Genomic DNA, 20137 nt, shown 5'->3' on the forward strand with positions numbered 1-20137 from the left:
GATGACCCTCCCCTTTAAGTCAATAATGTGTTAACGCCCACTGGAGTGGTCTATACCCTCTTCTTCCTGAATCCTGATGGTTGGAGCGTTGTTGGCCTCACTTCCACAAAGGGAAAACAAATGAACACAAGTATTAATTCAGTTTCCTCTCCATCCTGTTAAACTGTTCAGAATCATCTGGTCTTTTGATGAAATTGACTTAACCCTTTCCACGACAAGTTTAACTGGTGTAGTTGTGCTCTGGAACCATGTGAAAATGTCATGTTTCCCCAGCTGTAATAAACTCCTAGAAGTATCAGACTTGGTAGGACCCAGCTGCTGTATGAGGAGTGTTGACTAGAGGACTGGGGAATGGAAGAGGGGCGTGTGTACATGTCAAGGGGTGACCACTTCCTGCCTCTGAATTTTGTTTTTTTGTTTAGGCTTTTTTGTTTCTCTTTCTGACAGAGCCGCACGGTGGCACCTGGAGGACACGGCCTCTGTATGCCGTTGGCTCACTGATCTGAACCTGTCTATTCTCAAGACTAACAGCATGTGTCAGTGGCTAACTCAAGCTCTCCTTTAATAAATGAGTGAGAAGAAATCATGATTGTCTGTCTAGGAGATTTAAAACAAACCCTTTATGGGTGTTATTTTCCTTTCCCTGAAACCCTGTATAAATGTAGGTTTGTTTTTCATGAAGGTTTACACCAATTGAATGAAGTTGGTTTAGGATTAAGTGTCTTAGCCACAATGTGCTGGGTTATAGACATGTAGACGCATGGAATAGACGTAATGTGTGCATCCATCCTCAGCTAACATTTGGTTTAGAACCTTAGCACCCCTGCAGATATTTGGATGTCAACAATAAATTTCAGATTGGCAGAATTTGTCATAATGCATTAATGTAATGCATGGGTTGTCACTTTCACTGCAATGTAGGTTTATTATACATTATTGAAATAAGGAAAGTTGATTTTTACCCTGAACAAAAAATAAACCACATGCAACAGTTAAATTTTACGGAGTTCGGTTCCTGTCAGGCAATTGAAATAAATTGGGCCCTAATCTGGATTTCACACGACTGGGAATATAGATATGCGTCTAGTTGGATACCTCAATACCTTTTTAAAAGGTATGTGCGTGGATCAGAATACCAGTCCGTATCTGGTGTGACCACTTGTCTCATGCAGCACAACACCGCTCCTTCGTGTGGAATGTTGACACTTCAATGGTTGTGCGACGTTTCTGGCTATTGGCGCGAACTGGAACACGCTGTCGTACACATCGATCCAGAGCATCTGAAACATGTTCAATGGGTGATATGTCTGAGTATGCATGTGAAACGGCTAGCTTAGTTAGCGGTGTGCGCTAAATTGCGTTTCAATCGGTTACGTCACTTGCTCTGAGACCTTGAAGTAGTAGTTCCCCTTGCTCTGCAAGGGCCGCGGCTTTTGTGGAGCGATGGGTAACGATGAGGGTGATGCAGAAGGTCCCTGGTTCGCGCCCGGGTATGGGCAAGGGGACGGTTTAAAGTATGTTACACATGCCTGGCAGAACTGACATGCTGAATTGCTTCCAGATCCTTGAGACATGCAGTTGATATCATGCTGAAACATTAGGTGAGGAATGGTCATCAAAGTATATTTTTGCTTTCAAATTACCATCGACAAAATGCATTTGAGTTTGTGAGTGTAAAGGATGTGAAACTGCTGGCTAGTTGGCGGTGGTGCGCTAAATAGCGTTTCAATCCGTGATGTCACTTGCTCTGAGTAGCAAAAGCCAAGACTGCAAGGGAGCGATGGGTAACAGTTGGGTGTCAGTTGTTGTGTGCAGAGGGTCCCTGGTTTGCCCGGGTATGGTCCAAAGTTATGTTACACCTGCCCATATAACCCCAAAGCAATAAAGGAAACACTTGAGTAAACGATGAATACAAAGTATATTAAAAAGGTGCTTCCACACAGGTGTGGTTTCTTAGTTAATTAAGCAATTAACAATCCATCATGCTTAGGGTCATGTGTAGAAATGCCCAGTTGCCCATTGTTTTGGCTACCATGGATAGAAGAAGAGATCTCATTGACTTTGAACAGAGAGGAAGAAGCGAAGTGAAAGGGTCCAATCCCATGTGGGAATACTACATTCTGTTTATTAAGCAGACCTCCTGCCTTCTCACCTTTGGGACATCGACTTTCATTGTTAGGGCGGAGACAAGAACATCTCTTCATTATATACATATATATTCTGCTTTAAAAGAGAGGTCTCAAAGGATTATAGTGGGTTTAAAGGGTATTTGTGTCGGGTCTGAGTCACCAGGCTCAACCCAATTGGACACTTATGGGAGATTCTGGAGTGGCGCTTGAGCACTGTTCCATCAACAAAACACCAAATCATGGAATTCCTCCCCAAAATGGTGTTGCATTCCTCCAAAAGAGTTCCAGACACTTGTACAGTCTATGCCAAGGCGCAATGAAATGGTTCTGCTGGCTTGTAGTGTCAGCGCCACTTTATGTTGGTGTTTCCTTTATTTTGGCCTACCTGTACTTGACCTTATATTAAAGGACCCACCAGAGGACAATGCTGCCCTCATTTCAATGTAATTCCTGCCTACTGCGGGAAATTCTTGTGTTGGATCCACCTCTGAAGAATGACCAGACAATTTACAGGCCTACATATTCACGAATTGTGGGTGGGAAGAAATGTGGTGACTGGTGATTTTTCCACGTGGAGTGGACAAACATCAACAAATAGGTAACTAACAGCTGTTAGTGTAGCTACCTAGCTAGCATGCTAACCTTAGCTAGTTATCTTACTAAACTTAGCTAGTTATCTTACTAACCTTAGCTAGTTATCTTACTAACCTTAGCTAGCTAATGTTATCTGTTGTTGCTGTTTTTTTACTACACCGTATTCAAAAGATTAGGCTATTCTGGAGCTGGACTTGTCATAATCATTTAGGGAAAAGCATGGCCCCAGATGGATACCAGTATCTTTGTCTTCATGTTCTATTGTTATCTCTGAAGATTGGGCATCTTCAATAATAGATGTTTTTATCCATTGTAATGGACACAGTGGAACCTTTGGTAGGTAGTCATTGAGCAAAGCCAAATCATCTAGTCATTGAGGAAAGCCAAGTAATAACATAGTCATTGAGTAAAACCAAGTCATAGATACAGTCATTGTGTCACAACCAGATCTATTTCACCTGCCTTGTCCTTGTCCCCACTCCCCACCAGGTGTCTCCTATTTTTTCCCCATTATCCCCTGTGTATTTATACCTGTGTCTTCTGTTTGTTGCCAGTTCATCTTGTTTTGTCAGGTCTTACCAGCATGTTTTCTAGTCTTCCTGTTTAAGACCTGCCTGCCTGCCGCTGTGGCCCTTTTTGACTCTGCCTTGGACTATGAACCTATGCCTGCCTAGTGTTTTGCAAAAAGTGTGATATAGAATTGAAAAGCAGGAATTGTGTTTGCAATTTTGCAGACTTGGTTTAGGGATTTGGTACATGAGTTTCAGGTTTCGGTGATTGCGTTTCAAGTTCCACTTTTAGTGTGTAAACAATTGGGAAAAACTGTAATCAAAAAGTACGAGTGACCTAAGCGACTTTGAGCGTAAACTCAAGGTGCCAGGCACACCGGTTGCACCGTAGGTGCCAGGCACACCGGTTCCAGTATCCCAGAAACGGCTGGCCTCTTCGGCTTTTCGTGCATAACACTGTCTAGTGTGTACCTGAATGAACGGTTTGACAGACAAAAACACCCAGTCAGCGGCAGATGGAGTGTGCCTCTGGCTATATGTAAAATAAATAAAAACACCCAGTCAGCTGTCAGATGGAGTGTGCCTCTGGCTATATGTAAATAAATAAAAACACCCAGTCAGCTGCAGATGGAGTGTGCCTCTGGCTATATGTAAATAAATAAAAAACACCCAGTCAGCTGCAGATGGAGTGTGCCTCTGGCTATATGTAAATAAATAAAAACACCCAGTCAGCTGCAGATGGAGTGTGCCTCTGGCTATATGTAAATAAATAAAAACACCCAGTCAGCTGCAGATGGAGTGTGCCTCTGGCTATATGTAAATAAATAAAAAAACCCAGTCAGCCCAGTGTGCCTCTGGCTATATGTAAAGATGGTCAGCAGATGATGTGCCTCTGGCTATATGTAAATAAACAGTCAGCTCAATGAAAAATCCCAGTCAGCTGCAGATGGAGTTTGCACCTGGCAGTGGGGCTGCAGAGCTGCAGATGGAGTGTGCCTCTGGCTATATGTAAATAAATAAAAACACCCAGTCAGCTGCAGATGGAGTGTGCCTCTGGCTATATGTAAATAAATAAAAACACCCAGTCAGCTGCAGATGGAGTGTGCCTCTGGCTATATGTAAATAAATAAAAACACCCAGTCAGCTGCAGATGGAGTGTGCCTCTGGCTATATGTAAATAAATAAAAACACCCAGTCAGCTGCAGATGGAGTGTGCCTCTGGCTATATGTAAATAAATAAAAACACCCAGTCAGCTGCAGATGGAGTGTGCCTCTGGCTATATGTAAATAAATAAAAACACCCAGTCAGCTGCAGATGGAGTGTGCCTCTGGCTATATGTAAATAAATAAAAACACCCAGTCAGCTGCAGATGGGTGACTGCCTCTGGCTATATGTAAATAAATAAAAACACCCAGTCAGCTGCAGATGGAGTGTGCCTCTGGCTATATGTAAATAAATAAAAACACCCAGTCAGCTGCAGATGGAGTGTGCCCTAGGCACATGATGTGAGTCTACAGTCGCCATAGTGGAGCAAAAATAAATAAAAACAGTCAGCTGCAGATGGAGTGTGCCTCTGGCTGGATATGTAAATAAATAAAAACACCCAGTCAGCTGCAGATGGAGTGTGCCTCTGGCTATATGTAAATAAATAAAAACACCCAGTCAGCTGCAGATGGAATGTGCCTCTGGCTATATGTAAATAAATAAAAACACCCAGTCAGCTGCAGATGGGTGCATATTTGCCTCAGGCTATATGTGCCTCGGCAAATAAAAACCACCCAGTCAGCTGCAGATGGAGTGTGCCTCTGGCTATATGAAATAAATAAAAACACCCAGTCAGCTGCAGATATGTGCCTCTGGCTATATGTAAATAAATATTCTAACCCAGTCAGCTGCAGATGGAGTGTGCCTCTGGCTATATGTAAATAAATAAAAACACCCAGTCAGCTGCAGATGGAGTGTAAATGGCTATATGTAAATAAATCAAAAACACCCAGTCAGCTGCAGATGATGTAAATAAATATCAACCAGTTGTTTAGATGCACTGTGTCTGAGAATAAATAAAAACTCCCAGTCAGCTGCAGATGGCATGTAATTCTGGCTATATGTAAATAAATAAAAACACCCAGTCAGCTGCAGATGGAGTGTGCCTCTGGCTATATGTAAATAAATAAAAACACCAAGTCAGCTGCAGATGGGTGCCTCTGGCTATATGTAAATAAATAAAAACACCCAGTCAGCTGCAGATTCTGTGCCTCTGGCTATATGTAAATAAATAAAATGCAGTCAGCTGCAGATGGAAACCTCTGGCTATATGTAAATAAATAAAAAACCCAGTCAGCTGCAGATGGATGTGCCTCTGGCTATATGTAAATAAATAAAAACCCAGTCAGCTGCAGATGGAGTGTGCCTCAGGGCTATATGTAAATAAATAAAAACACCCAGTCAGCTGCAGATGGATATAAGTCAATGTACAGGGATATATAAGTCAATGTAAGGGATACATAAGTCAATGTACAGGGATGTGCCTCTGTCAATGTACAGGGATAAATAAGTCAATGTACAGGGATAGTGCAAGTCAATGTACAGGGATAAATAAAAGTCAAGTCAGCTGAGATAAGTCAATGCCTCAGGGATATATAAGTCAAATAAATACACCCAGTCAGCTACAGATGGGGATACATAAGCTCAATGTAAATAAATAAATGTACAGGGTCAGCTGCAGATGGAGTGTGCCTCTGGCTATATGTAAATAAATAAAAACATAAGTCAGCTGCAGGGATACATAAGTCAATGTAAGGGATAAATAAAAACACCCAGTCAGCTGCAGATGGATGCCTCTGGCTATATGTAAATAAATAAAAACACCCAGTCAGCTGCAGATGGAGTCAATGCCTCTGGATATATGTAAATAAATAAAAACACCCAGTCAGCTGCAGATGGAGTGTGCCTCTGGCTATATGTAAATAAATAAAGTCACCAGTCAGCTGCAGATGGATGTAAGTCCGGGGGATCATAAGTCATATGTAAATAAATAAAAACACCCAGTCAGCTGCAGATGGGGTGCCTCAATGTAAGGGATAAATAAAAACACCCAGTCAGCTGCAGGGATACATAAGTCAATGTACAGGGATACATAAGTCAATGTACAGGGATACATAAGTCAATGTACGGGGATACATAAGTCAATGGACTAAAGATGAGCTTCCACCATGTTGTTTCACCTGTCAAATTTTTCCAATCAGTACAGATGAAGGGGATGAGAGGACAGATTTTTAAGAAATTGAGGCGAGCAAACAAATGTAAATTGTGCTTGGTCTAACTACTGTTATTTACCTTATATTAAAGTGGCAATCTGCTATTGGTACATACATTTTTTGACTTTTGAATTAATTATAGATACACCCATTGATTCTTAAAGACTATACATTCTAATTGCACTATGAGATTACAACTGTCAACCCCATCTGAACCCAAAATATAAGCTTGTTTTATTCCATTGTTTTTAAATGTGTAATTGTAAACAAACACTGTATAGCCTTAAACCATGGCTAAAACTATCATTTTGATATCATGGATGGTGGTGCATCCATAGCTCTGTCTATAAATGTGAGTGTGGTTACATTTTTCCAGCCCCATTCCTCAGCTGTTTACCAAATCAGTGGTGCTCACTTTGTTGTCTGAACTGTAGATTGCCCAGATGGTTGCGTTCACACAGGCAGCCCAATTCTGATCTTTTTTCCCGATCAGCTCCTAAAAAGATCTGTTGTGAAAAGATCTGATGTGATTGGTCAAAAGATCAATTAGTGGAAGAAAATCTGAATGCATCTGCCTGTGTAAACTCAGCATTTGTGACTTTATGAAAAAATGGCCACCTCCCCTTATTATCTCATGCTGTTTAGTTTCACTTTCTCTTTGCTATTAAAACAGATCACTTCAAACCACAACTGCAGTACAGTCAACAGAAAATAATCCTACAGCTGCAGAGTAAGTCTACTTTCCTCATTTCATTGATAATTCATGTTCAATATGAACACCATAACTATCAATTACAGTTGGGTGGGTGTCATGAAAGGTTTTGTGATCATTTAATATTCTATGTCTACAACAGGAATAAAACGGTACACATGGTTAAGTGGAAACTGCTAGTGCAGAATTTAATGGAATGTTTTTTAGGTGAGTAATTCTATGAATGTAGAATAGAACTGAGTCAGTAAGTCCATTTACAATAACACATTGCTTTCACTTTCTAATTCCAAGAAATCATGTGGTCCAGTGAAAGGAGTGAGGTGGTAAAGTGCTCTAGAGCTGGATACTGTGAAAGACTAGAGCAAAAAAGTGCATGTTTAGAATGTGATATAGCCTCATGCTGCTGTACACAGTTTGCACTAAAGAGAAATATATTTTATCTTCATGGTTTGCACACTGGTTGTAGTTTTCATATGTATCTATCTAGACTAATAAACCCATTTGTCTGTTCATTCACTTCCTTTAGATCCATGATTGAACGCAAAGGTAATTTTCTTACAGGGCTCTTTTGTATAATGTAATATTTTGATGAAGGGGTGCACTATAAAGTAAATGGTTAAACCTACAATGCTCTTATAGCTGGCTGAACTATGAACATGGTTCCAATTAACAAAAACATGAATACTTTTATCAATGACCTTTTTGACTTTCCTCTTTGTTGTCAGTTTAAAATCAGTGGCACATAATATGAAGTACTACACAGTTGAGACTGGCAATACTTTGGATTCTCATATTCAGTTTATGAGACGACTCAACAACACCACAAGATGTTTTACGGAAGTCAAATCTCCAGTGGAGAGTGATGTCATCATGGCTTTCTGTCCCATCGTCTCCCGCGCCGGGACTGATATTGAAGCAGCACTGCAACAGATTCCAAGTACAGTAACTCATCCCAAATATGACTTCCCAAGCAATGTTATTTCCCTCTATACCAGATATTCTCTTTCCACACCAGATTTACTCAAAATGTACCAACGGCATGAATGACATGACTACATTGTTTATTTGAGAGGCTTATTGGTTTATTTTGACATATTCCCACATTCTCTTTCTTGACAGAGGGTAAAGATGTCATTCTGGTAGTACTGCATCACATCTTCAACCCAGACTACACTGTACCTTACAGCAGCAGACTAGTGACCAGAAGTGATGTAATACTCACAGTGGACTGTCTGTTCCATGAGAGCCAGGGAGGACTACTGGACTGTCCTCACAATGATGCAGCAGTCAGAAATATTAGCCAGAAGTTTGACACAGTGGACTGTCTGTTCCATGAGAGCCAGGGACTACTGGACTGTCCTCGCAATGATGCAGCAGTCAGAAATATTAGGCAGAAGTTTGACATAGATCCTATGGTATGGTATCAATTAATCATCATTTTAAATACAGTATTTCTCTATTTGATGTACGGTATTCATTTTTCCTCTCCTTTTTTTACAGGCCAGAAATTGTGACTGTCTAGCTTGGATTCGAAACGCTGCCATGGTATGATAAAAAGTAACCATACATCAGCAACTACTATACTGAACAAGAATATAAACGTAACGTGCAACAATGTCAAAGATTTTTACTGATTTCCAGTTCATATAAGGAAATAAGTCAATTGAAATAAATTCATTAAACAATCATCTATGGATGGTTGGTCACAGATACCATTAAAAAAAGAGGTAGGGGCGTGGATCAGAAAACCAGTCCAAATCTGGTGTGGCCACCATTTGGCTCATGTAGCGTGACACATCTGCTTCACATAGAGTTGATTAGGCTGTTGATTGTGGTCTGTGGAATGTTGTCCCTCTCCTCTGTGCGAAGTTGCTGGATATTTGCGGGAACTGGAACACACTGTTGTACATGTTGATCCAGCCCCCCCAAACATGCTCAATGTGTGACATGTCTGGTGAGTTTGCAGGCCATGGAAGAACTGGGCCATTTTCAGATTCCAGGAATTGTGTCCAGATCCTTGCGAAATGGGGCAGTGCATTATGCTGAAACATGATGGTGGTGGATGAACGGCACAAAATGGGCCTCAGGATCTCCTCACGATATATTTGTGCATTAAAATTGCCATCGATAAAATGCAATTGTGTTCGTTGTCCATAGCTTATGCCTGCCCATACCATAACCCCACCGCCACCATGGGGCACTCTATTCACACTGTGAACAGAGTGGCCATTGAAGGTAAGCATTTGCCCACTGAAGTCGTTTACGACGCTGAACTGCAGTAAGGCCAAGACCCTGGTGAGGACGACGAGCACGCAGATGAGCTTCCCTGAGAAATTCTTTGGTTGTGCAAACCCACAGTTTCCTCAGCTGCCTGGGTGGCTGGTTTCAGACGATCCCGCAGGTGAAGAAGCCGGATGTGGAGGTTCTGGGCTTGTGTGGTTACACGTAGTCTGCGGTTGTTAGGCCAGTTGGACGTACTGCCAAATTCTCTAAAACAACATTTGAGCCGGCTTTTGGTAGAGAAATGAACATTCAACTCTTTGGCAACAGCTCTGTTGGACATTCCTGCAGTCAGCATGCCAATTACACACTCCCTCAAAACTTGAGACATCTGGGGCATTGTGTTATGTGATAAAACTGCACATTTTAAAGTGGTGTTTTATTGTCCCCGGCACAAGGTCTGTGTAATGATCAAGCTTTTTAATCAGCTTCTTGACATGCCACACCTGTCAGGTGGATGGATTATCTTGGCAAAGGAGAAATGCTCACTAACTGGAATGTCAACAAATGTGTGCACAAAATCTGAGAGAAATAAGCTTTTTGTGCATGTGGCACATTTCTGGGATCTTTTATTTCAGCTCATGAAACATTGGACCAACACTATATGTTGCGTTTATGTTTTTGTTCTGTGTTAATTAAATATCTTCTTGTCTAGTGTTGGGGAGATATCTGCCATAATGTAGCTATTTAAAGAAAAGTCAGAACTGCAGCGTATCTCTGAAGCAGACAGGTCACTTTTAAATCATTATTTTCCTTCCAGGGGTTACTGTCTTTATGCCGCAACTGCCCTTGTATGGTGTTTTCTTACATGATGGGGCTCATCTCAGGCGAAAGTAGGTTCCAGTAGGTTCCAGTAGGTTTAAGCATTCATTAATATTGTCATTGTAATTACAGTAATCATCACAGGTCAAATCAACAACTAACATATTGTGTTTTATGTTTCTTAATCCTTTCAAGATCCATGTCCCTTTGCAAGACCTCATTCCAGAAATGAAGACTATTTACATTTGGCCCAACTATGAACATGTGATAATATATAGTGTTACTCCTGTAAACGTGATAATCAATTCCCTTAGAGAATAAATGTTATGGATTGCATATTTAATTGCATGTCATTTAGGCCTACTTGAGAAAGTACAGATAATTTACAGTGGTAATGTATGGAATTAGGCCTGGCTGTATCAATGTAACAATAATATGGAAATAAAAAAGAAACAGGATTTGTGGAAGGGCACGAGTCTCAACATCACTGGTTATACCCTAGAGTAATTAAAAATATATATTTCCTGAGTTTTCTTATATCTCTTAGATATAGGACAGACATTTCAAAACCTTATTACTTATGATTTATTTTTTAACTTTTTTTGTTGCCATTTATGCATGTGTTATTCATTGTGTTTCTATAGGCTATAGTAGTAAAGGCCAAATTTACTATTTTATCAAATAATTAAACAAACATATTATATAGCTAAAGGGGTCCCCCCCAGCTTAGACGTTTAAGAATTAAAACGATAGTACATGTATCCCACTTCTGACACCGGTATAGTGAACAGTGGCAGAACCCCATTTGCCTGACTCAATGAACAATTTTAATAGGGATAGCTATGTATTTTGGAAGCGTTTGTAATAGACATACAAAGGCTTCACTGTTTTTTGCAGTAGCTCAATGACTGAACTGAGCTCAAAAGTGAGGGAAAAGGCTTTTGAACAAAATATTCCTACCGCAACATTGCATTCTGGGACGTGTCCCCTGGTCGGGTTGTTGAAGTCAAGATGGCTGTAAACACCAAACAGAGACTAGAGCATGAAATAGGCCTTAAATGAAGTTCCTTATTCAATAAAATCGCCCATCACCGTCAAGAGCCTTGAGCAGTAACATAACGATTTGTTGAACATTTATCCAAACTGTGGAGAAAGTGTTAATTCATACAGTTACACAGGATCACGGGCAACTGCGGGAGAACGTCTCGTATGAATTCCGACGAGAGGGACTGTGAGTGTGCGCTACCACAGGCCGAGACATCCCCTGCAGGAGGATACGACAGGTCGGCATGGAGATAAATAGAGTGTCGTGGTTTGGGGAAGGGTGCATGTTTCTGTATCGTAGCAATAAAATGATTCCCAACTTATGGTTTCTGGCTTGCTAGCTATGTAACTGGCATGTAAAATGAAGTAAAAGTGCAACATTCCTGCAGATTTCCAGGTATATAGGCAGCTAGTTAATGTTGCCCTCCAGCTAGGCTAGGCCTGAAAAGTGAATTTAGCAACCGCTAGTTGGCTAACTAGCAATGCTAATAAGCGAGTTATTAACATAACTTTTAGGTAGGTAGTTTGTTTGCTGTTCTGATTTCACGTTAACGTACAGTTACGACGATGTATTGCTGAATTGTAACTATGTTACCTAAAACATTATCCCCTGAACGAATAGCTACTAAGCAAGCAAGCAAGCTGCACGGTCATCACTCTGCCTGCGTTAGCTAGCTGGCCAACGTTAGCTACTTGTATCGGTCTTTGCAGATTTTATATTCGCTGTTCCTGTAGACATTTCATCATCAGTCAGAAATTGGTTTACATTAACATAAGATTAACTAGCGTCCACTTACTGTTAGTTGTTGTGGCTGTCTTAACTAGCTAGTTAGCTAACGCTACACTTGTAAAAATCGTTTCACTCGCTAGATAAGTTTGTTAATTTCTCTGCTGTAGCTAGCTGTAGTAGGTAGGCTATATGGTTCAGATTAACAGATTTAGCTACATATTCCTGACCTAAACTATTGATGTATTTGTTTGTTTAGAATACAAGAGGAGTCTGACATAGAAAACACGGAAGCAAGCCGAATGTAAGTTTATTTTAAATTGTCAGTCATGTCATTCAGTGATTAATGTACAGTAGCTAGCTACAGTACAGTAAGTTAATTTAGTCACCTACCACAGAACATGTTAATTGACTATCTATGGAATGCTAATATTTAATATCTCCCTCCTTTCACTAACCAATGAATGTCCACAGTCATTTTGTCAAAGTGTCACCATCTGCACCTTCATATTAATAATTTTCCTCTTTGGCTTCCACACACCAACTCTCCTGCATGGTCTGCTGACTGCAGCAGGCACACACAATGGATGCTGAGTCCACAAGTTCCCAATGAAAATTAATGTTTTCGTTCTTAAATGTTTAGCGGCTTATCTAATTTCCAATGAAGACCACGTTGATATTTATAAATGACCTTAAGTTCCCTTTGTTTTTTAGTTTTTTTTTAATGTTTACCACTTTGGATGTTGATAAGACTGATTTCAGTGCTGTTTTGATTGAGACTCGCAGCCAGTTTCATAACTCTCCATGTTTCCAATCTGAACGGCCTCCAATTCAGGAAGCGAGCAGCCGCCAAGCATCTAATAGAGCGCTACTACCACCAGTTAACGGAGGGCTGTGGGAATGACTCCTGCTCGAACGTGTGGTGTTCCTCGTCCAGGGGCTCCCACCGCTTGGACAACAACGCAGCCGCCGTCAAGGCCCTGGAGCTGTACAAGATCAATGCCAAACTGTGCGACCCACACCCCTCCAAGAAAGGCACCACTATGAACCATTGTGTAAGGGACGACTTCAAAGGTGTGTTGGCATAAGTGACTCATTCGTGCATCAATACTTTTCGGAGTGTTTCAATTGTAGTGCAGAATTACAGAATTAGACTGTTGGTCTTAACTGAAACTGTCCATAACTGGATATTACATATGCTGCTTAATTAACTGTATTACATTGATGTTTTCCAGATGTGAATTACCTAACAGAGGAGAAAGTGTATGAGATCCTACACATCTGTGGAGAGAAGGAGGACTACTCCCCTCTGATCCGGGTCATAGGACGGGTGTTCTCCAGCGCAGAGGGCCTGGTGCAGAGCTTCCGCCGGTCCAAACCACCCACCAAGGAGGAGCTCAAGTCCCTCCAGAGCAAGGACGAGGACAAAGACGAGGACGAGGAGGAAGCGGCCGCCTGCTCCGCTGCTGCTATGGAGGAGGACTCGCCCGGTTCCTCTTCCCGGTTAGACGGCGCTGCATCAGGGGACAATGATGTGGGGAAGCTAGGTCCTGATGAGGTTTCTGTGGACATCGACGCTGTCAGGAGGGTCTACCAGAGACTGCTGTCCAACGGTAATATCGAAACTGCCTTCCTCAACGCACTAGTCTACCTGTCGCCCAACGTGGAATGTGACCTGACGTACCACAACGTCTACTCCCGGGACCCCAACTACCTGAACTTGTTTGTGGTGGTGATGGAGAACAGTAACCTCCACAGCCCAGACTACCTGGAGATTGCCCTGCCCCAGTTCTGCAGGGCCATGAGCAAGCTGCCCCTACCCGCGCTGGCCAAGCTGGCCCGCCTGTGGTCTCACTACAGTGCTGAGCAGATCCACCGCATAATGGAGACCTTCCAGCAGCTCATCACCTACAAGGTAGCTAGATTCTCTTGGTATTTTGTCTTTTCTTTTTTTTCAGCCTACATAGAGCTATGAGATTCCTCTGTAATGATAAGCACTATACAAATTAAAGTTATTGTTATTTTAATTACTAAGGTGGTCAGCAATGAGTTCAACAGCCGCAACCTGGTGAACGACGACGATGCAGTGGTGGCAGCCACCAAGTGCTTGAAGATTGTCTACTATGCAAATGTCATGGGAGGGGAGGTGGACACGGAGCACAACGAAGAGGAGGACGAGGAGCCCATCCCTGAGTCCAGCGAGTTGACACTGCAGGAGCTGCTGGGGGAGGAGAGGAGAAACAAGAAGGGCCCCCGGGTGGACCCCCTGGAGACTGAGCTTACCATCCGGACTTCCGACAGCCGGCGGCCCCTCATCCCCTTTGAGGAGTTTGTCAACGAGCCCCTGAATGAAGTCCTAGAGATGGACAAGGACTACACGTTCTTTAAAGTGGAGACGGAGAACAAGTTCTCCTTCATGACGTGTCCGTTCATCCTCAACGCCGTGACCAAGAACCTGGGCCTGTACTACGACAACCGCATCCGCATGTACAGCGAGCGACGCATCACAGTACTCTACAGCCTGGTGCAGGGACAACAGCTCAACCCCTACCTGAGGCTTAAAGTACGCCGAGACCACATCATCGATGATGCCCTCGTCAGGGTAAGTCCAAGGCCCTGTTTAGTTTCTCCCACCCCGAAGTGTGCACTTGTTTCGTCTACTCCCCCTCAAGAATTTAAAAGCATTGGAGTGGTGTTTGTACTGACTGGAGAGAGTGTCCACTATATTCCTCACACTAGTATTAGATCATTCTTTTACTTCTATTCTTCCTGTTAGCTTGAGATGATCGCCATGGAGAATCCTGCAGACTTGAAGAAGCAGCTGTATGTGGAGTTTGAAGGAGAACAAGGTGTAGATGAAGGAGGGGTTTCCAAAGAGTTCTTTCAGCTCGTCGTGGAGGAGATCTTCAACCCAGATATTGGTGAGAAACCAAGTCGTCAGTCGGTCGATACGTTGCTGACCCGTCACTGTGAGAATGGAATTGGATGTGGTTGATTTGTGTTGCTGTTGTGTTTTATAAAGGTCCTCGTCGTTACTGCAGTGGATGTGGTTGGTTTGTGTTGCTGTTGTGTTTTATAAAGGTCCTCGTCGTTACTGCAGTGGATGTGGTTGGTTTGTGTTGCTGTTGTGTTTTATAAAGGTCCTCGTCGTTACTGCAGTGGATGTGGTTGGTTTGTGTTGCTCGTCGTTACTGCAGTGGATGTGGTTGGTTTGTGTTGCTGTTGTGTTTTATAAAGGTCCTCGTCGTTACTGCAGTGGATGTGGTTGGTTTGTGTTGCTGTTGTGTTTTATAAAGGTCCTCGTCGTTAGCAGTGGATGTGGTTGGTTTGTGTTGCTGTTGTGTTTTATAAAGGTCCTCGTCGTTACTGCAGTGGATGTGGTTGATTTGTGTTGCTGTTGTGTTTTATAAAGGTCCTGTTACTGCAGTGGATGTGGTTGGTTTGTGTTGCTGTTGTGTTTTATAAAGGTCCGTTACTGCAGTGGATGTGGTTGGTTTGTGTTGCTGTTGTGTTTTATAAAGGTCGTTACTGCAGTGGATGTGGTTGGTTTGTGTTGCTGTTGTGTTTTATAAAGGTTGTGTTACTGCAGTGGATGTGGTTGGTTTGTGTTGCTGTTGTGTTTTATAAAGGTCCTCGTCGTTACTGCAGTGGATGTGGTTGGTTTGTGTTGCTGTTGTGTTTTATAAAGGTCCTCGTCGTTACTGCAGTGGATGTGGTTGGTTTGTGTTGCTGTTGTGTTTTATAAAGGTCCTCGTCGTTACTGCAGTGGATGTGGTTGGTTTGTGTTGCTGTTGTGTTTTATAAAGGTCCTCGTCGTTACTGCAGTGGATGTGGTTGATTTGTGTTGCTGTTGTGTTTTATAAAGGTCCTCGTCGTTACTGCAGTGGATGTGGTTGGTTTGTGTTGCTGTTGTGTTTTATAAAGGTCCTCGTCGTTACTGCAGTGGATGTGGTTGGTTTGTGTTGCTGTTGTGTTTTATAAAGGTCATCGTCGTTACTGCAGTGGATGTGGTTGGTTTGTGTTGTGTATTGTAAAGGTTGTTCCTTGTCCTTAACACGGCTTCCTTCTCCTCAGGAATGTTTGCGTACGACGAGCGCACCAAGATGTTCTGGTTCAACCCGTCGTCGTTTGAAAACGAGGGTCAGTTCACGCTGATTGGCATCGTCCTTGGCCTGGCCATTTACAACAACTGCATCCTGGACGTTCACTTCCCCATGGTGGTCTACAGAAAGCTAATGGGCAAGAAAGGAACCTTCCGGGACCTCGCAGACTCCAATCCGGTTAGTATTTGAAGTCATGTTTATTCATACAATTAGCTTAATGATATTCATCTCCAGAGTGGGATTTAAACCTTTGTGCTCCGACATGGCTGTAGACTCCTATGGTGTTACATTACATTTTACTTAGCAATTTCTTTCAGGGCAATATAGACCTTAACAGATAAATACCATTGAAATGGTGTTATTGATAAGGTGTTCCTGTCTGCTCTCCCCTGTGTCCTGTTCTCTGTGCAGGTTCTGTACCAGAGTCTGAAGGAGCTGTCAGAGTACGAGGGTAGTGTGGAGGAGGACATGATGATCACCTTCCAGATATCCCAGACGGACCTGTTCGGAAACCCCCTCATGTACGACTTAAGGGAAAATGGTGATCAAATTCCAGTCACCAACGAGAACAGAAAAGTGAGTTTCAAGAATTTTTGGAGAAAATTATTTCACTCAAAATCATGCTTTTAGACATTTTAATTATTAGGATTTTTCTATTTTAGATGTAGCTTATTTGACCAGTGGGGTTGAATAGAGTATGAGGTAGTGTTCCATCCAGAGAATCATGCCGTTGTTTCATCTTGTGGTCGACAGGAGTTTGTAGCTCAGTATGCGGAGTACATGCTGAATAAGAGTGTTGAGAAGCAGTTCAAAGCCTTCAGAAGAGGTTTTCACATGGTCACCAACGAGTCCCCGCTGAAATATTTATTCCGGCCGGAGGAAATCGAGCTGCTCATCTGTGGAAGCAGGGTAAGCTGTAGAAAAGAGAATTTAGTCATTTGTATTTATTTATTTATTTATTTTTGTTTTTAAATGTGATTTTTAACTCTCCATAATGTGTATATCACACACAGAACCTAGACTTTCAAGCACTTGAAGAAACGACAGAATATGATGGCGGCTACAGCAGAGATTCACGCATCATTAAGTAAGGAATTGCTTTATTTTTTGTGTGTGTGTGTGTGTGTGTGTGTGTGTGTGTGTGTGTGTGTGTGTGTGTGTGTGTGTGTGTGTGTGTGTGTGTGTGTGTGTGTGTGTGTGTGTGTGTGTGTGTGTGTGTGTGTGTGTGTGTGTGTGTGATGGACCATTACTTCAAAAGGGACTTGACTGCAGAAAGGACAGTCTAACCATTTTGAAATTCAGCAGTTTGATCTGCTGCTGACATCAGGGACAGTGACCAAAAACCCAGGATAGGACACTAATATAAAGCCTTGTCTGTACTTGACCCACCAGGGAGTTCTGGGAGACGCTGCACTCGTTTGCTGAGGAGCAGAAGAGGCTGTTCCTGCAGTTCACCACGGGCACAGACAGAGCCCCTGTCGGAGGCCTGGGAAAGCTCAAGATGATCATCGCCAAGAACGGCCCCGACACAGACAGGTGAGGAGGTCTTCCGTCTGCAGCCCACATTGCTCACTCACATCACGTTGGAAACATGCAACTAGCAAATGTGTTCAACTGTGTGTATATATAAATGAATAAAAATAATGTACTTTGCATGCGTTTTGTTTGAGGGGAAATGGATGAATTGGCTTCAGATTACAGTGGAACTTCAAGGTAATCCCATTCCAAATGAATGGCCTGTTGACCTTAACAATTGGAATGGCCTTTGACCCCTTCCCTCTCCTCTGCCACTTTCTGCAGGTTACCCACATCTCACACCTGCTTCAACGTGCTGCTGCTCCCGGAGTACGACACCAGGGAGAAGCTGAGAGAGAGACTGCTCAAAGCCATCCTCTATGCCAAAGGGTTTGGGATGCTCTGAGGCCATGGCTGCCACACTGAAAGAGGACTCCTTTTCACAATCTCCCTCCTTCCCCCATATCAGAAAAAGTAAATGAAAGATGACCAACCAACACAAAATCGTTCAAGATTCGAGATGAGAAAAGCCGAAAATCAACACAATGGTTAATCTAAAGGTAGCGCACTCTAGTAGTGGAGTTTGTCTGTGCCAGCGTCCCGATCTCTTGGAGCAGCTTCATTGAACTTCATGTGATCTAAAGTACGTTTCAATTCCCATGTGTGAATGTGTTCTGAACACATCCTTTATCTTATTTTATTTTATGTACAGGGGATTGTTTTCCCCCTTAATATTTATTTTAAGGTTGAAATTGGTTATTTTGATTCTTGACTGGAATAACACCTTTTTTTGTTGGGAAAGGGGAGGGCTGGGATTATTTAATAATCTGGATTGTGACAATGACGATGTAGAAACATTTTACCATTTGTGAGACAGAAAAGGCTGCATCCATTCATGTATTGCAGTCCTCTTTGCAGTCTGTTACTTTGCGATCTTTCGGTTGCATCGCTGCAGTCAGAAGCTGATGTGACGAGGGAAACCGTGTGTATGTGTATATGATGTCCTACCCCCTCCCACCCACACACACCTTCCATATTATTTAGCCAATCGAACCAGGCCCCATTTTTCATGGAAGTGTTTGGAACTTGGAAAGTAATTTCATTCAGACAGCATCTTCAGAAAATGTTTACCTTGAGCATCTGTCCTGAATGACACCCGATTCCCTATCTAGTGTTCTACTGTTGACTAGGGCCCATTAGGGTGCCATTTGGGACATACATTATTTTCTCCATTGGAGCACTGAGAGTAGACTGAAACTTTGTTGGAGCTGTTGTAAGTGCACTTAGACATTTTCAGAATTATTATTTTTGGGCTACAAGTACATGATTGTTCTCAAAAAAATATTTTTCTGAAGTCTTCCTGTGTTGCCCTTGTCTAACCGGTATTATATTGTAATCCTCAGTACATTAATATAATCAGAATATCATTTATTCTGGTTGTCTACACTTCTAGAAGACCAACCCTAAATATGTCCCAGGTTTATCTTCCTTTTAAAATCAAGGCATTTTGTACTAAATTAAATGTCTACAGACATTTGCCAAGTGTTGCTGACAAATCTTTGCTCTCCAGTGATCCTGGAGCGATCTAGAAGATTTGTCTCTGTGTCGAAAATAACTTACGACAGCCCTTTTTTTAAATGGTTAATTTTCGATTTGGAAAAAGCTGTGAAAATTCCCTTCAGCACTGGCACAGTAAACAGTTGATTTGTTTCTTTGTCTTTTAGTTTCTGGACAATTCCATAGGGATGTAATCACTGCTTAGGAATGTCAATGGATCCTGATGCCGTCTTTCAGTCAGTTGGGGCGTAAAGCAGTCAGCCAGCTCGCAGTAATGTCACTTTTCAACGGTGCTCAGGGCTGCTTGTGAAGAACCTGCCCCAACAAATACATTTCAGATATTGTGCCCTGAGCCTTCCCTTCCTCCATCGCTTCTTTGGGTTTCTGCTGTACCTCATTCATTTGTATCTCTGTTTTGTACTGCTGAAGTTGCTGCTCGCCTGTACATTTAAAAGGACTCCAGGGCCCAGAGAATGGACAACGTTCACCCTGATCTTGGAATTGAAGCAGTCAGTTTATAGGTTGGTTTGAGTTAACTGTTACCTTAAAAAAAAAAAAAAATGTAATTGATAAAAAGGCTTAAAATCAAGTGTTGTGAAAACATGCTAAATAAAAGTGACTGCTTTTTTCCAACTTGTACTTGGTGAAGAGTTCATTTTAAACATATGCCAACAGATGGATTTATAAGACTTTTTTTGAGGATTGTGTCATTTATGATTCTGAAGCACTCTTCCACTTTTTTACTGTCTCGTACCCCAGTGAAGTTAACCAAGACATGTTCATTTATTCAACACCATACATTCAGTCGATTGGCTTAAAAGAGCCGAGTTGTTCAACCTCTGAAAAGAGAACATATCACTGAAAGTTCAAATAAATATGTTTGCATTTGATTTGACCGTTTTTAAGCTTCTTAGTTTTAACAAGTACAGTACAATCTGAGTTTAAGT

The 20137-nt window shown here is 42.1% G+C and overlaps 2 protein-coding genes and 1 long non-coding RNA gene across 5 annotated transcripts; all 3 read left to right on the plus strand.

The window, feature by feature from the left end:
- Positions 1 to 7135: 7135 nt before the first annotated feature.
- Positions 7136 to 10731, plus strand: LOC127924385 (uncharacterized). 3 transcript variants are annotated; one of them, XM_052509124.1, is made up of 8 exons: positions 7136 to 7220; positions 7345 to 7409; positions 7729 to 7748; positions 7928 to 8139; positions 8322 to 8617; positions 8703 to 8747; positions 10243 to 10325; positions 10440 to 10731. In XM_052509124.1, the coding sequence occupies exons 4-8, from the start codon at positions 7950 to 7952 to the stop codon at positions 10474 to 10476; spliced, it is 651 nt and encodes a 216-aa protein (XP_052365084.1). In that variant the 5' UTR covers positions 7136 to 7220; positions 7345 to 7409; positions 7729 to 7748; positions 7928 to 7949; the 3' UTR covers positions 10477 to 10731. The 3 variants fall into 3 exon arrangements, with proteins under 3 accessions (XP_052365084.1, XP_052365082.1, XP_052365083.1); XM_052509122.1 differs by having other exon boundaries at positions 10243 to 10315; XM_052509123.1 differs by lacking the exon at positions 7345 to 7409 and having other exon boundaries at positions 10243 to 10315.
- A 501-nt stretch (positions 10732 to 11232) lies between these two features.
- LOC118374893 (ubiquitin-protein ligase E3A-like) lies at positions 11233 to 20080 on the plus strand. The gene is made up of 12 exons (XM_035761374.2): positions 11233 to 11527; positions 12275 to 12319; positions 12851 to 13089; positions 13251 to 13930; positions 14051 to 14617; positions 14792 to 14936; positions 16090 to 16295; positions 16530 to 16694; positions 16872 to 17027; positions 17132 to 17205; positions 17511 to 17654; positions 17919 to 20080. Exons 1-12 carry the CDS (start codon positions 11454 to 11456, stop codon positions 18037 to 18039), a joined length of 2616 nt encoding a protein of 871 aa, XP_035617267.2. The 5' UTR covers positions 11233 to 11453; the 3' UTR covers positions 18040 to 20080.
- On the plus strand, positions 14985 to 16019 carry LOC127924386 (uncharacterized). Its single transcript, XR_008117792.1, has 3 exons — positions 14985 to 15155; positions 15645 to 15821; positions 15881 to 16019. It is a non-coding gene; the product is annotated as an uncharacterized LOC127924386 (long non-coding RNA).
- Positions 20081 to 20137: the final 57 nt, after the last annotated feature.

This window comes from Oncorhynchus keta, unplaced genomic scaffold (genome assembly GCF_023373465.1).
Source record: "Oncorhynchus keta strain PuntledgeMale-10-30-2019 unplaced genomic scaffold, Oket_V2 Un_contig_3981_pilon_pilon, whole genome shotgun sequence".
NCBI lineage: Eukaryota > Metazoa > Chordata > Actinopteri > Salmoniformes > Salmonidae > Oncorhynchus > Oncorhynchus keta.